This window comes from Sebastes umbrosus, chromosome 1 (assembly GCF_015220745.1).
Source record: "Sebastes umbrosus isolate fSebUmb1 chromosome 1, fSebUmb1.pri, whole genome shotgun sequence".
Classification (NCBI taxonomy): Eukaryota; Metazoa; Chordata; class Actinopteri; order Perciformes; family Sebastidae; genus Sebastes; species Sebastes umbrosus.
Window position 1 is genome coordinate 29525912 of NC_051269.1, and position 17887 is coordinate 29543798.

The following is a 17887-nucleotide window of genomic DNA, read 5'->3' on the forward strand; positions in this document are numbered from 1 at the left end:
AAATCGTTGTAAATGTAAACAAAATGAAGAATTTTGCTGATTAAAACTATGCGAATGACATCAGCTTACAGGAAGTAAACATGGACCCAAATTGTTGCTTAGCAACGCAATTCCGTTGAAATGCGCTAAAACGGAGCGTTTCAGAAAGAGGGTAAATACAGGTATATTCAGACTGACAGTATGAAGAAAATAAAGGTTTTTTGTAGCATTATAGCATGTAAACAAGTTCTAGTAGAAACACAAAATACAAGTATGGACCTGAAAATGAGCATAATATGGGACCTTTAAATGCAAGATACTTGAATGCATTTGGCGATATTGTTATAATCTTCCCAAAGACTTACAATAGTAGATGCATTATATACATTTTATATGGTCTGACATACCTTCTAAATAGAAAAAAATATGCTTAACTGTGTGTGTGTGCGTGTATATATATATTTTAAATGCAAGATACTTGACTGCAATATTGTTATAATCTTCACTAAGACTTACAGTAGTAGATGCATTATATACATTTTATATGGTCTGACATACCTTCTAAATAGAAAAAAATGCTTAACTGTGTGTGTGTGCGTGTATATATATTTTAAATGCAAGATACTTGACTGCAATATTGTTATAATCTTCCCTAAGACTTACAATAGTAGATGCATTATATACATTTTATATGGTCTGACATACCTTCTAAATAGAAAAAAAATGCTTAACTGTGTGTGTGCGTGTATATATATTTTAAATGCAAGATACTTGACTGCAATATTGTTATAATTATAACATTTGTAAGTCTTAGGGAAGATTAGTCTTCCCTAAGACTTACAATAGTAGATGCATTATATAAGATTACAATTTTTTAAAAAAATATTATTCCCGTATGTACATGTTGTAAATCATTGTAAATGTAAAAAAAAAATTAAGGCTTTTGCTGATTAAAACTATGTAAAGATATTTGTTTTTCTACGTGCTTTTATTTTGAAAAAGGAGGATAGGGATTTAGGTTTGCGGAAGTGCTCTCAACTCAACTTCCGGAAAGGATTGTGTTTCGCATATCGATAAATAATTCACCTTCCTGGTTTGAAGAAGACTACCTTGTCAGGTAACTCCTGTACCCATTTAACTAAAATAACCGTGGCAGATGTTAGTATAGTAGTTTACCTAGATAACACTACACGTCGGTGTCGTCGTAGAAGAGTTTTAACCCCGCTGCTGGAGAGTTAGTTTAGTGACCAGTGAACCAGCTCGACTGGTTCGCGACACAGCTCGCTGCTAGCTACACGGTAACGTTAGCAACATGATAGACGAGACATCCGCGACCTACTAACTTACACAGGTATCAGTGCTTCTTCATTACAAGGTCATTAGTCTCCTTGATGTACCTAACCGTACAGATGTTACGGATTCACGTTAAGTCGTCGGTATCCTGCGGTTGTTTACATTTTGTACTCTATGTTCCCTCCGCTGCTGCTGTGCTAATCAACATCCGTCCGGCAGCAGCAGCAGCTCTGCTCTGCTGTAGCTCTGCTCTGCTCTGAGCAGCTCTGCTCGGTTAAAACGTAGTGTTTGTGTTGTTTCAGCCTCCGTGTATCAAATGTCAGATATAATATGGGTTATATCTGGAGTATTTGTCGCTACTATTTTTTTGTCGAGCAATCATTGTGTGTGGTGACATAAATCTAAATAAGTGAAGCGGCTCCTTTGTTCTCTTGTTATGTAGCTACTGATGTCTGGTCTGATCGATGAAACAGGTTTTTCAACATGAGACCCAGATTAATCACCAGCCATTTTAAATCAGGAGTTAGATACATTATATGCATGCATATTGATCTGCAATATAACCCTGCAATCTCCCTACTCTACTATATATTATAGTGTATTATACACATTGTACCATAGCATGACATAATATCCTTTCATTGTTACATGTAAGACTATGCAGACTGTATGTACTGTATCCATCAATACATCTCTGTATATAGAGCAACTTACTATCAATAATGCACCAATATGTAATTTCAGGATTTCCTGTTTATTTAAAAATAAAAAAAGGAAGATAAAGACATTTTTGATTGCTATATAAAGTGGGAATTTGTGAAATTCCCACTTTATATTTATTATTTTTTACTAAAAATAATAGATTGTTTTTCATTTAAATGCCTGAAATTAAGTGGCTTAGTGTGAGTTAATATAAATGTAACTGATTGTGTTAAATAAGCAAATGATATCGTCTCAGAGTTAGATACATGTTTATCACCTAAAAATGTTAGTTATTGATCTGCAATAACCCTGCAATAGCCTTACTGCACTATATATTATAGTGTATTATACACATTGTACAATAGCATGACATAATATCCTTTCATTGTTACATGTAAGACTATGCAGACTGTATGTACTGTATGCTTCAATACATCTCTGTATATAGAGCAACTTATTATCAATAATGCACCAATATGTAATTTGTTATTTTCACTAAAAATAATAGATTATTTTTCATTTAAATGCCTGAAATTAAGTGGCTTTGTATATCGTCTCAGAGTTAGATACATGTTTATCACTTAAAAATGTTAGTTACTGATCTGCAATAACCCTGCAATAGCCTTACTGTACTATATATTGTAGTGTAATATACACATTGTACAATAGCATGACATAATATCCTTTCATTGTTACATGTAAGACTATGCAGACTGTATGTACTGTATCCATCAATACATCTCTGTATATAGAGTAACTTACTATCAATAATGCACCAATATGTAATTTCAGGATTTCCTGTTTATTTAAAAATAAAAAAAGGAAGATAAAGACATTTTTGATTGCTATATAAAGTGGGAATTTGTGAAATTCCCACTTTATATTTATTATTTTTTACTAAAAATAATAGATTGTTTTTCATTTAAATGCCTGAAATTAAGTGGCTTAGTGTGAGTTAATATAAATGTAACTGATTGTGTTAAATAAGCAAATGATATCGTCTCAGAGTTAGATACATGTTTATCACTTAAAAATGTTAGTTATTGATCTGCAATAACCCTGCAATAGCCTTACTGCACTATATATTATAGTGTATTATACACATTGTACAATAGCATGACATAATATCCTTTCATTGTTATACGTATGCAGACTGTATGTACTGTATCCTTCAATACACGCACATAAAGCCATCTCTGTATATAGAGCAACTTAATATCAATAATGCACCAATATGTAATTTCAGGACCGTTTTGTTTATTTAAAAAAACATTTTTTGATTGCTATATTAGAGCACCTTCATTGTTCATAGAGTAAAGAATAAATTTAAATGTTGCAAAATTGTGTGTGATAATTAGGGGTGTCGAATTTAATGATCAACGATCCAATATCTTCGATGCAAAGTGAAAATATCGATACATATCTTGCATCAATCGATCATAATCTTTAAGATAAACCTTTATTGTGAAATTTATATTCATTGTTTCTACTAAAAAGAATAGGTTGTTTTTCTGAAATTAAGTGGCTTTGTGTGAGTTAATATAAATGTAACTGATTGTGTTAAATAAGCATATGATATCGTCTCATATCGATTGTAGGCCCCTGAATTGAATCAAATTGAAATCTTATCTTGGAAAACTTTGTGATAGCAGCAAATATATCGTTGTCCAAAGAATTGCTATAATCTCGTATGGTGGTGAAACCTGTGATATACACCCTTAGTGACAATATAACCCTGAACATGCAGGCTAAGTAATGTCAGACCTTATTGACAAGCATCTATAGGCTATATTAAAAAAAACATAAGAAGAATTGACCTTAAAAAATACTAAAACAGTTTCCACTTACTGATCCCATCTCAGGTGAAATCCCGTCTGCAGCTTTTGTAAACAGGCTTCACATTATTGGACATAAATATCAGCTGCAATTCCATTATTGTAACAATATCAATAATTACATTTATTAATTCTCAATAATATATCAGCCACATATATATCATGCATATCTACTTATTATCTAATACCTATTCCAGATTTTTTTTTTTTTTTCGACCATTTGCGCCCTGTATATAATAGCGATTATGTTTGCCGATCTTTATGTATTGTATCGTCTTTGTTTAACTCTGTCTATATTTGTATCTTTCTGTTAATTCGTTCTCTGCAGTGCAGAGGATATTGAGAGCTACTGAGAACTGGAGTCACATTTCTTGAACAGTATATGTCAACCTGCTTAACCAGTAAAGTTGATTGTGATTCTGGTTTTTCAGGAGGAAACTGAAGTGTACCTTTTGAAGCAGAATACAGAGGCTGTGAGTGGGTCATCAGGCAGTCTCCCTATGTCAGGCAGAAACGGGTCTGCAAGTGATGCAGACTGCCGGATCTCTGAGGACTGTCGTGTCCCAGATGTTGAGCTGATGGAGCTGGGGCCACTGTTGGAGGAGGCAGGGGGGCGACCGACAACGTCTAAAGGCATCCATTCAGAGGTAGGGCTGTTTCAAAGAACTCCCAGAAAAAAGTTTATATAGCTCAGTCTCTTCAGTATTCTCTTGTGATCCCTTTTAAAGGGTGCCGCGATGCTTGCTGACGAGGACGAGGAGGATGATGAGGTGGGAGAGGTCCTGACCTTACCACTTCAGGCTCACCATGCCATGGAGAAGATGGAGGAGTTTGTACACAAGGTAAAAATGTCTTCTCAATTCAATAAACTTTCAGGTTGATGCAGGGACCTAAAATATACACGTTTGAGGTTGGTAGGAACATGTTATCCAATCTGGCTTCACTTCCTTGCACCCAACCTCAGCTTTAGCGTGAAACAATGAATGCAGATTTCTACAATGACGAGTATTGATATAGTTACTACTGGTATGAATATATTCAGCTCAATCTGACAAAGTTGATTGTGATTGTTAAATGTTGGTTGGTAAAAATTCAAATGTGGCAGAATAAGGAGAGTAAAAGATGTTATGACATTACACAATTTGGCACCCAGCATAAATATTGCATCGGTAAAATGAGCTGAAACTCAACATGCTGTTCAGACACATGTTGTGTGTTGTATAAGACACACACAAGTCACCATGGGAGACAAGTGTCCGCTTACAACAAAGACTTTATTGGTCAGTAAAATAGTGTCAAACCGCATCTAGATATTCAGAAGAAACCTGATAAAAAAGATCCGGCCAACTTACTTTATGCTTAAGACGGAGAGATGATGCTAGCTTCAGGGGTAAAATAATTATACATTATTTTGTCTGCTATACGTGGCTATTTAGAGTGAACAAGAGCAAGGTAGTTTACAATAAATCAAACAGACATTCCTTAATTCACATATATTCCTATTTATTATATTTTAAAATTGCAGGGTGTTGATTTTACTGCCACTGAAGAACTTGAAAAATATGAAATTATTTTGGAACTTTTACAACTACTCATAACACAAAATACGTTGTGTCTATTCTACTTAAATTTCATTCGATTATCAGCGCTTAAACTCGGGTGGCCAATTGCGCAATGCATAGAGTTTCGCCCATATCCTCTGACGCCACCCGACTTAACTTCTGTTTCCAGGATAATTGAAATGCTCGCTTGCACTTCAGCTCATAAACCTTGTCTTTACTCGCCGCAATTTTCTTGTGAGTGCCCGATCGGCACTGTGCATGTGCAACTCTCAACAGAGATGAGAAGGAAGCAAGATGGCTCAAGTTTCAAGTTTAGTTTATTTATAGAGAACAATTTAAAAACAACAAAAGTTGACCAAAGTGCTGTACAGTGGTAAAAACAGCAATATAATATATAAGATGGCTCACTCTTTAGCTACTTCCATCATCGGCTACAGAAAAATACAATTCTGTCGGGGCAAATGAGTCGCTAGATTTACTAGCCTGACGTGGCATTTTACTTGACCCTGGCAAGCGGGCAATCCTTATTGTTGAGCTCTGATAATTGAAATTAAAATATTAGTCTCTGCATCATCACTGCATCGACTTTCAGTGTGGGAGCCATATAGTAATTGTAAATGTATGTTTGCTTTTTAGGTTTGGGAGGGGCGCTGGAGGGTCATCCCTTTCCATGTCCTGCCCGAGTGGCTTAAGGACAACGATTACCTCCTGCATGGACATCGGCCTCCGATGCCCTCCTTCCGGGCCTGTTTTGGAAGCATCTTCAGAATTCACACTGAGACAGGAAACATCTGGACTCACCTGTTAGGTGAGAGTAAAACGCCTTACATAACATTCCTAAAATTGTTGAAGATAAGGTTTTAGCAGCAGACTCTGAACTTTTACTGGTTTACAACCAGTTAGTTGGATAACATGTTTTTGAACTGGATAGCTCTGGTCTCTTCTGTTGTTGGCTAATAATAAAACTGGCTTGTTTTTCTCCTCAGGGCTGATCTTATTCATCTGTCTGGGCACGTTAACTATGCTGCGGCCCAACATGTATTTTATGGCCCCGCTGCAAGAGAAAGTGGTGTTCGGGATGTTCTTCCTGGGAGCTGTGCTCTGCCTCAGCTTCTCCTGGCTTTTTCATACCGTCTACTGCCACTCTGAGAAAGTGTCTCGCACCTTCTCCAAGTAAGGCCTCACACTGCTTCTCACACACTGGCCTTGTATGTCTTAAAGGAATCGTTAGTAATTGTCAAAGTATTTTACTATTTTAGACTTACTGCTCTTGGAGTAGCCAGGTTTTTAATATCAGGCATCCATATGTTTCTTCATACTACTACTAGAGTTGAGTAAGATTAATGAGGGATACACCCACAATCATTATTCAGGTCAAAATGGTAGTTCAGTGCGCTTTATTATGATCTGTAGTTAAAGCTGCTAGATACGTGCATTTGCAATTTATCAGATTTGAATAGACTTGAAATTTACCAGCTATTACCATAAGGACCATATCGATGTTCATGTGAGAATGTCACTAATCAAAAATCCACAGGAGAGTTGTTGACCATTTTTAGAAATATACTTGTGTTTAGAAACATGAGAAAACATCAGCTGTTTTGCATCCAGCAGATCTTCAACTGTTGTCTGTGTGTCACCCCCTTCTCTTCAGACTTGACTACTCGGGCATTGCCCTCCTGATCATGGGCTCCTTCGTGCCCTGGCTGTACTACTCGTTCTATTGTTCCCCTCAGCCTCGACTTATCTACCTCACCATTGTATGTGTCCTCGGCATTGCCGCCATCATAGTGGCCCAGTGGGACCGGTTCTCTACACCTCGTCACAGACCTACAAGAGCAGGTGCTGACCAGTCGAGGATATTGTGCACTTTTTAGATACACTGTTTTCTCTGTAATGTTTGCTTTGGGTTATAATTGTAATGTAGATGTTGACTTTTTCAAAAGTGAACAAAGTAACTGAAGTCCATGCTTCTCTTAGGTGTGTTCATGGGTCTTGGATTAAGCGGCATTGTCCCCACCATGCATTTCACCATCGAGGAGGGCTTTGTTAAGGCCACCACAGTCGGCCAGATGGGTTGGTTCTACCTGATGGGTGCCATGTATATCACTGGTGCTGGTCTGTATGCAGCCAGGATCCCTGAACGCTATTTTCCTGGAAAGTGTGACATCTGGGTTAGTATTTCATGTGTTTACATTACATAACAGGTGATTAGTTGTGCAAACAGTTTAGTTTCCCCCCAAAAAATAAGAAAAATTGACTAATAATTATATTATACTTCAATCACCATAATGGAGGGGAAAAGATGCCATGTTTAGACATTTTTACATGATGAACACAGTGCAGTTTATCACTCTTACTTCCCCACTGGAAGCAAGACGTAAGCAAGAGGTGAACGGTGCGTAAGCGTTCTGTCATCCAATCCACACTGATTGTCTTCCGCAAGCGTCTCTGCCCGTCTGTCAGCAGCAGCTGTTGGGGAGCTGGGTGGACAGCGGCTCACCATTCTGCCCTGACAGCAGACATTTACTGAACCAAAATAGTTTACATGTTAGCTCCATGGGAAGAAATCAACAGTGTTTGTAGGCCTATGTATTGATTAATTGGTTTTATTTCCCCGCCCACCGCAGCGAGTGAGGGGAATCTGCCTGTAGTGAAACAGGCGAGCTCACAGACAGACTGGGAGCATTAGATCCGTCAATATAAATAAGTTTAATAAGAAAAAATAGACATAAAGCGTCAAAAACGCTGGGGGTCTCCGTCCAATGCGCATCTCATAGAGTCAGTGTGGACTGATATATATATAAAATAAGATAAATATAATCCTTTATTAGTCCCACAGCTGGGAAATTTGCAATGTTACAGCAGCAAAGGAGACTGCAAACAACAAAGCATCAGTAAAATCAAAACAAGATATAATAAATAAGTAAGTAAACAATAAAGCTATAATAAATAAGTAAATATTAAAAAACTAAATCTAGAATATAAAATATAATAGTAGACAGACTGAAAGGTTGAGTTCACAGAAGTGTATCTGTTCTGTGAGATGCGCGAGTAAGGGACATCAAAAACGCTTTGAGTGGCCTTTAGATAACAAATGTGAATATTTCTGACAACAAACAAAGGAGCAGTTTCAGACACAGCTGTAGACAATTGATGTATTTTTCTTTGTTTGATCAAACACAGGCAAAATGATAATGAATGAAACTGATACATAAACATCTCTTTCTCTCCTTCTAGTTCCACTCTCATCAGATTTTTCATGTTCTGGTCGTGGCAGCGGCATTCATCCATTTCTACGGGGTTTCCAACCTGCAGGAGTTCCGCTACGGCCTGGAGGGAGGGTGCACAGATGACACTCTACTCTGAGAGGCCTGACTGTGACTTACTCATACTTTTCTTTATAGTTCCACACCACACACACCTACAGATACACACACACGCACACACAATCACTTAAAATGCTGCTGGAATTCAATATAGTCACTTATTGCTCCTTCTGTAATTCTGATTTGCTAACATCTTGTTTGGGTTTTGGTGGTCTTTCTGTTTGGCTCTTTTTTGCTCCAATAAAGTAGCATTAACTAGCCATTGAACTACGGAGGGAATCTTCAACAGGCACTACTTCTTCAATAATTATGAAACTTGAAGTCTACATTTTCAAGTAAGGTCAAAATGGGATTTTAACCAAAATCGTATATTCCTGTAACTGATGGTCACCTCTTAGAAGCTCACTAGCACCCCGACCTCTTCATATAGTCTGTTACCATTGCACAAAGGGCACGGAGAGTATTATTTGTGCTGTAGCAGGGGGCACATACTGTAAACCATTCCTATCCTCCCTCCCAGTTTCCATGCAGGTTAGAGGATGAATGTACTGTCCACCAGGAGTGAGATGCAGAGAAGTCCAGGATCATTTAGGTGCTTGAGGGCCTGCACACACATTTGTATTAGGAGGATGAAAGTGTACACATAAAGTGTGTATAAATGTCACCAGATGTTTTCTAACTGCTGACACTGATTGTGCAGCTTTGTGCTGAAACCTGGAGGACCACTACGAACCCACCCCATGCCCGCTCTGCAATAAATCATGAACTGTACTCTTAAGGCCCAGTCAATCAATCTAAAATCACATTGAAACAAAATAAAAAACATTATTATGAAAGGAACATTGAGCTTAAATCCTATAATTATGATCTATAAATGTGTCTGAGTAACAAAAGGCGTAATGCACATCAGAATTCTTACCAAAACTATCAAAAATCAATAGGCTGGATACTAAAACAAACTGATTTCTCAGTTTTTCTTTGAACTTAAAACCAACATTTTTGGAGTTCCTTTGCATTTTGATTGACAAAAGTCCCAAGCAAATGATTTTCAAATTGCATAATGGCACAGAAAAGATGCAGCTGTGTAAAAATACAGCTGCTCAGTTGAGGTTAGACTAAAATGCTGAACATGTAGAAGTTAAAAGAACTCCCCTGCCATCGTGTTTCAGTCAGAAAACACATCATTGATTAATTTGTAATAGTTCCTGGGCGACGCACAATGTACAGATCTGGATGGGTCAAATTGTGTTTTTGTCTGCTAGAGATATTTCTTTTGTGCTAGATTTCAGATGCAATGAGAGGTGTAAATATCAAATGCACCTTAGTGTATACTATTAAATTCAAAACTTTAAATCACCGTATGGGGTTTAAAATGTGTTATGTATGATTGATATAAACTTTTAGTATTCCTGTGCCTTAGGCCAACGGAAATGTTTTTAAATAAAACGGCCTATCTTAACAGTCAAAGGAGCTTCAAGGATTTCCAGATGTTGACTTTTCTTGTTTTCCTTGCCATATTATATACAATCGAATCATTATTGAACTTACAACTCCATGGATAGGTTGTATCAACTGCTGTTTAAGACTCCTTTTTCTAGATCAACTTATTCGAGCTTTATTACAAAGACTAAAACAATGTGTATTCTTGACTTTGTGTAATGTCCTGTGTAGAAAGTGATAAATCATACATTTCACTGAAATGTAAACATAAATATTTATTAATGGTAAACTTGGAAAATTATTGTAATAAATTTTTTTCCACATGTACAAACATGGTGTCAGTCGTTTCTCACAATTCATGGTCTTATCACCGTACAAAATTGTGTTTACATAATATTTAAGTATTTAAAATAATGTTCTATCTTTAAAACCGTTTTAATGAATGGTAGACATCAACAGTTACCGTGTTTTGAACACATAAATGAGGCAACACAACAGCTCGTCATCATTTCCCTCATCTCCTGGGATTAGCTGCTGGTTGGAGATTACTTAAATCAGGAACAGTGGCAGACAGATGTGTGGGATGGGACCACAGCTGTAATAATGTCCCATCACCAGAAAATGTTCCCTCACATGATGTTCTCTTGCTGAAGTAAATTAATCCATAACATAATTGTATTAAAATGCCAGACTATCAGGACTATAAATCAGACATAATTAGAAAGCACTCGAAAGATAACATACCCCTTGAAGGCCTCACAACCACTTAACAATTTTTATTTTAAAATAGGAAATATTTAATATTTTTTTAATTACTCGGACCTATGTATAATAGAGCTAGTGAATTATGCAAAAAAAAAAAAATCTTATATGGATCATGCATTGCACTACACTAACTCCTATAAATTCATCTCATAGTCTGTTGATGGACATTTTTTCGCTGTATTCAATCAATCAAAACATTGTCTGATAGGTCATTTTTGTGAGGTGGTCAACAGTGACGTCATCGCGCCTCTTGCATTGAATGTGTAGACTCTGCATCCGTATTCACAAATTATACATCACTAGTTTAAAGAGCCTCTCCTAATGACTGTGTTTTGCCAGGGCAAAAGTCCCTGTGGCGTCAGGAAGCAGTGGCGGACTCGGGCTATCTGAAGGGCGAAAAAATAAAAAAGGGCACCAGCGCACAGAAAGTTTTCTAGCATGTAGGGATGCCTATATGCCACTGCATCATGTTTTCTCAGTTTTAAGGCCACTCTAAAGGGTACTTCATTGCGTTTCTCCACTGAAAGAGCGCCGTAGGGCATTTTATCATGTTTTATCTACAGCAGGGATATCCAAGAGTAGGGTGACCATATTTTCAAACTCCCAAAACGGGAACCGTAAGTGTACCACACATGTTTGCGCTTATGCACACACCACAGGCTCATCAGGATGTTGGGCAATTATTTCAGCACTTAGTATATTAGCGCATGTAAAACGCTCATCGTAGAATTTCGAATAAGATCGTAGACATATTATATATATATATATATATATATATATAATTTATACACATATTTGGTTAGGACTTAACTGTTAGTTACTACATGATGAGTGGGACAAAACTTGATAATGTCTATATAAGTGCTGAAAACATGTATTATATAGTAAATATTATTATTTTAATTGTGAAAAAGTGAAATACCGGGACGATTTGCTAGTGAATGTTGACAACCAGGACATTTTAGTAGTTTACAGATATTTGTCGGGACTCAGGACACCCAGCTTGAGACCGGGACAGTCCTGGACAAACCGGGACGTCTGGTCACCATATCCAAGAGGGCACTTCTGCTACGGTTTGTTAGAACATCGGGGCACAATTTTATGCTATTTTATACTTCTACTTCACTACATTATAGTGGGATATGGTATACATTGTACGTTTTACTCAGTTACATCTATTTGACAGCTATAGTTACATTAAAATGATGCTTGTGCTTACAGAAAAAATGCACCAGAAATTAAAAAAGCAGCTAACACTGACAAGGGTCATTCTGCATAATAGGTGCTTTTACATTTTGTACTCTTTAGGTACACTTTGCTGGTAATACTTCCATACTTTTACCTAGGTAACGTTTAATATTTTAATGAAGGGGTTTTACTTGTTGACTATTTTATATTGAGGTATAACATCTGGATATTTCTGCCACCATTGCTTAACCCAATTCTATCTTCACAGACCATCATAAAAAAAGTGTTTTGAAGATATCTTTTGAATCGAAGCACAAATATAAATCAATTTAAAAAGCTATCCAAAAAATATATTTTTGAGAGGTCCAGTATATGGATGAGGAAGAGTTGTGATAAGGGTTGGTTTATATCTACTTTTTAACTCAGGATGGATATGTGGGTTGTAAATAAACTTGGGATGCTGTTCATATTAACATTTAATTTGGGATGTAGATAAATCTGGGATAGTTTATATATATCATTATATTATATTATATTATATAATATGAGTTAATAGAGGAGAAGTGAGAAAGGGGTAGGGAAATATAAGTTTTACTTCTACCTACTCCTTTTCGGACACTATTACTCTTGTTTTGTTTGTTATTATTTTGTATCTGTTTTTATTAATTCTTTTGTTCATTCATATCTAGATATAGCATAATATATTGTAAAACTCCTCCTATTTCAAATAGTTAGTTGCAATTATTTTGAAGACCATAAAAGACCAATTAAAATTAATTTATCATCAGTTTCTACATTTCATTTATTTTCAAGTCGGAACCAAACAGCGCAACCACGTTGTTTCTGACCGGGAGCATTTAGCGGCTGGTACAATTCAAGACCAGCTAGTATGCTATGCTAGCCTTTAGCTAACCTGTCTGTCTTACGATTTAACTGACAGCATTGTTTTACTTCAACATTTAGGTACGTCTTCTTTGACTTTACTCAGTTGTGTATGTAATGTTTATGGATGTGTGACGTCAATGTAGCTTTAGTCGGTTTATATTCATGTTAGCTCAGATGTTAGCATAATAAGAGGTGTGGTTTAACGTTAGTTTGAGTATTATCGGTTTAAAACTAACGTTCATCTGGTTGCACTTTAAGTAATATCCCAGAATAATATTGCCATAATTAATATTTAGTAGATATTAATATAAACATGTAAACATTAGTGAATATCTTTTATGAGCACTTCCGGACTACAAATGTTCTGATGATTTGTAGTTCTGGTCCTCTCTCTCTCTCTCTCTCTCTCTCTCTCTCTCTCTCTCTCTCTCTCTCTCTCTCTCTCTCTCTCTCTCTCTGTGTGTGTGTGCGCCCCATCTTTCTTTTCATAAGATAACACTCTGTATTAACTGTCAGCCCATCAGTTAGTCCTTTGGTTCAGTCCTGGAGGTAGATAACTGTGCGTCCTTTAGCCTTTAGTGCATGTAGATCACAGTGAATCCTGCTGTTTGCTTGTCAGGTTATCGAGATGGACAACAGTGAAGAGCCCAAAGAAACCCCGGACCGGTCCGACCTGGTTTCTGAGGACGGCAAGAACAGCAAGACTGTGGTGTGTCAACGCTGCGGATCCAAGGTGCTGTGCCCGGGGATGGCTGTGTTAGCAGAGAAAGAGGTATGGTGTCTGACATAAGGGCGATGGGCTCACATCAGAGGGCTGATATTTAATCTGTCTGTCCTGTAATATAAATCAACTGCATAGTTTTTGTACAGCACCATTTCATCCAAGGTGCTTTACATGATCATAAAACCAGGGGAACAATCTATTTACTCAAGTACTTTAACTTAGTGCACATTTTAGATAGATAGATGAACCTTTATTAATCCCAGGGGGGGAATTCAGGTGTCAAAGCAGCAAAGGTGCAGGAGAAGTACAAAAAAATTATAAAAACAATAAATAGAGATACAGAATATACATAGTGAATGAACATAGCGTGTATCGTCCGTCAATAAAAAAAATTTAGTGTACAATAAATATATGTAATATGTACAGTCTATAAAATGGTATGTGGGATGTAGTGTAAGTAAGTTGCAAGTAGTGCAGATACTGTAGATGCAGATAGTCCAGATAGTGCGTGTTTTAAGTTTAAGGTCCTCATAGTTTTCGTGTGGGGGTCAGCCTTGGTTTTGGAGCCTGATGGCTACCAGCAAGAAGGACTGACCCAGGCGCTTTGTGTTGTGCCGAGGGAGGATGAGTCTGTGACTGAAGGTGCTCCTCATCTTGACTAGCTCATCATGGAGGGGGTGGGAGGGGTTCACCAGGATAGCGTCCAGCTTCCTCCTCATCCTCCCCTCTGCCACCACCTCCAGATCATCCAGTTCGGATCCAACTACAGAGCTAGCCTTCCTCACCAGCCTGTTTAGTTTGTTGGCATCCCTTGAGTTGGTGTTATCCCCCCAGCAGGCCACAGCAAAAAAGAGGACGCTGGCTACTACAGACTGGTAAAACATCTGCAGCACCCGTCTTGCAGACGTTGTAGGACCTGAGCCTCCTCAGGAAGAACAGTTTGCTCTGTCCCTTCCTCTAGACGGCCTCGGTGTTGTCGGTGTTGGCCACGGTGTTGGCCTCGATGTTGTTTTTAGGTACATAACTTGAGTAGGCTATGTCTATTTTATGCTACTTTACATGTACTCCAATACTGTCCATAGAGGAAATAATGTAGTTTCACTCCACTAGATTCATTAGATGGCTGGATTTACTAATACATTTACAAACAAAGATGCTACATTCAAAACATATGGTATATTTCTAATATATGATGCAGTGTTATAGATTAAACTACCCAATATATTATAAAGTACTTAATAACTTCACCTCGACCAACTACAACTGAAAAATATTACTTGCATATTAATGCATCAGCAATAATAATCTAGTGGGATAATATTTGATAGTATAACACTAACATATACTAACTATGCATTGAGTACTTTTGATATTTTAAATACATTTTGCTTATAACACAAGAGTTCTTTTATTTAAGTTACATTTTAAATGGATGACTTTTTATAGGGCTGCAACTAATGATTATTTTCATTTTTGATTAATCTGTTGATTATTTTCTCAATTAATCGATTAGTTATTTGGTCTATAAATTGTCAGAAAATGCTTTAATAGTTGACAACTAGTCGATTAATTGTTGCACCTCCACGTACGTACATATATATATAAATATATATATAAATATATATATATATATATATATTTATATATATATATATATATATATATACAAAGGCAACAATGCTAAGACACCAGCAAATTGCTAGGAGAATGCTAATCCAAATAAAAAGGTCTTGAGGCTTTTAAATGATCATAATATAATCTAAGATCAGCAGGCAGACTGTTCAATTATTTAAGTGTGTAAATGCTACATATACTCGCAACAGACTTTTAAAAACATTGAAGGAATATGAAGGAGATTGGTGCCTTGAGAGATCTGCAGGGTTTATACACTGAGAGCACAATATATACTTCGGCCATTTACAGCTTTGTGTACCAGGATGAGGATGTTGAAAAGCAACAGGTAGCCAGCCAGTGGAGGTTTCTGGGGACCAGAGTGATGTAGTCTGATTTTTATATATCTTTGGTCCAGCTAGGTCTAACTATGTAAAAAGAAAGACATGAATACATGGCAACCTGTTCATGTATATAAGTCCAAAACTCCTATTGCATTACTGATTTTGAGTTCTTCAGAAGTATTTTCGTGTCATCTGAGGCTGTGTTTTCACCCACCAGCTGTTCCTACCATCCATGCGGAAAAAGAGCGGCCTCAGCACCACAGAGGGCTCAGTGGACGGGGACACTCTGACCGCCCACTGGTTTGTGGATGACATGTACACTTTTGAGAATGTGGGGTTCACTAAGGACGTGGGCAGAATCAAGTATCTCATCTGTGCAGATTGTGAGATCGGACCAATCGGCTGGCACTGTTTGGATGACAAGAAAAGTTTCTACGTCGCTCTGGAGAGGGTGAATCATGCATAGTCTAAATGCACATTTGAGCCCACATGAACTTTAAAAAATGTGTTGGCAGGCTATGCATTTTTTTGGATTTATTCCCCGAGTTCACCCCAACCTAATCCATCACTCACACACACTTACATATACTGTCATGTGTACATTGTTTATGATGATAACAGGACTGTGTCACTCACTCTCATTCTCCTCTATCATACCGACAACAGTATGAGCTCTTCTATTAAAGATGTTTTTGGGAAGCAGATGTTGAATACCATTCTGCAGCAGCTGTTTCCTGGATAATGTGATGTAAATTCTTTCATCTCAGTGTCTTTTAACCAATAAAAAAAATTATTGTCAGATTAATGAGATGAAAATCAATCCTAACATGAGTTAGGGTTTGTTTGATTTATAAAAATACAAAAATGTAAAAGATCAGATTGATCATAAAGATCATAAATTGACTAAAGATTGAGTAACTTACAATTTTGATAATTGATGAATCTTTAAAGTCACTTGAAAATACAAAGCATTCACTAATTCCAGCTTCACAAATATGAGTATTTATTGCTTTACTTTGTTATTGTTTTTAATCATTGTAAATGTAATACTTTTTGGTTTTATATATTTGGTCAAACAGAAGCAGGTTGAAGATGATAGGTGGGGCTCTGTGAACTTGTGATGGGCATTTTTCACTATTTTATAAGTTAATCAATTCACTGAAAACATTTTCGATAGATTATTAAATACTGCAAACAATCATTTGTTGCAGCCCTAAACAAGTTACTCACTGTTGATAAAAAAATCAGGTCCCCCGACATCTCTTTCATGAGACAATGTTGTGAGTTCTCTGGCTTATCCACAGAAGACCTCACTATTACCTGCACATAATACTCACTGAAGAAATACTCCTTATGCAAACAGTTTTCAGCCTGGGTGAATCAGCCATTAAAAATCTCCATTCATTATTTTAAGATGTAAGTCTACTCTTTGCCACTAGATGTCATGATTTCATGCTTTGACAGACCTCTATTATTTTCGTGGCAGCCAGCAGATCTCCTATTGTGATGTAGTCATCGTTATTTTGTGTGTGCTGTGCACCTATCAACTTAAGGCTCTGCCCCCACCCTGTCAGCTGAACCCCATCAAACCAGTGGCAACACTGAGTGATGATGGTGGAGCTGTTTGCTTCCCTTTGTGCATTCTAAAATATAAATGCCATTATGGATGTAGAGTATTTTGTTAGGAATACTATAAAAATGGGCATGGGGGGAATATATGTGGAATTACAGCAGCTGTGCAAATGTGCATCATTTTACATGAATATGTCAAGGCTGTATATGCTTGGTGAGAAATGTATTCAAAATGACTCTATACATAAAACTCAAGACCAAACAGCTTGTGGTGGTCCAGAGTTTTTTGTGAGAGTGATCTTGAGCGCCTTTAAATATGCACAGTTGACCGTGAAAGACACCTGTCATGTGTACCCGACCGTTATAGTCTACTGTCCAAAATCCACCAAGGGGAAGTTCAAACGAAACAGAGAACAGGGACATTCAAATCAGTGAAACACATGTAGGGGTAGGCCAATCTTCAATCAGCAGATGATACAACGGTTGCTCATTTAAAAATTTAAAAAACAACAAAAAAAAGTGTGATTATGTGATTGATAATGTTAGATTGGCAAACAATATTAATAAGACAAAGTTATCAGACAAAACAGATAAACGGATATAATAGACAACCTCAATAGACAGACAACTTTAGATCACTTTAACAACCAATGTGAAC

At 37.0% G+C, this 17887-nt stretch overlaps 2 protein-coding genes across 2 annotated transcripts; both read left to right on the forward strand.

Annotated features, from left to right (window-relative positions):
- Positions 1 to 992: 992 nt before the first annotated feature.
- Positions 993 to 10471, forward strand: adipor1a (adiponectin receptor 1a). Its single transcript, XM_037776075.1, has 8 exons — positions 993 to 1096; positions 4241 to 4456; positions 4538 to 4651; positions 6008 to 6179; positions 6358 to 6544; positions 7026 to 7213; positions 7352 to 7545; positions 8612 to 10471. Exons 2-8 carry the CDS (start codon positions 4310 to 4312, stop codon positions 8738 to 8740), a joined length of 1131 nt encoding a protein of 376 aa, XP_037632003.1. The 5' UTR covers positions 993 to 1096; positions 4241 to 4309; the 3' UTR covers positions 8741 to 10471.
- A 2421-nt stretch (positions 10472 to 12892) lies between these two features.
- On the forward strand, positions 12893 to 17064 carry rabif (RAB interacting factor). The gene is made up of 3 exons (XM_037785764.1): positions 12893 to 13056; positions 13598 to 13750; positions 15875 to 17064. The coding sequence occupies exons 2-3, from the start codon at positions 13607 to 13609 to the stop codon at positions 16121 to 16123; spliced, it is 393 nt and encodes a 130-aa protein (XP_037641692.1). The 5' UTR covers positions 12893 to 13056; positions 13598 to 13606; the 3' UTR covers positions 16124 to 17064.
- Positions 17065 to 17887: the final 823 nt, after the last annotated feature.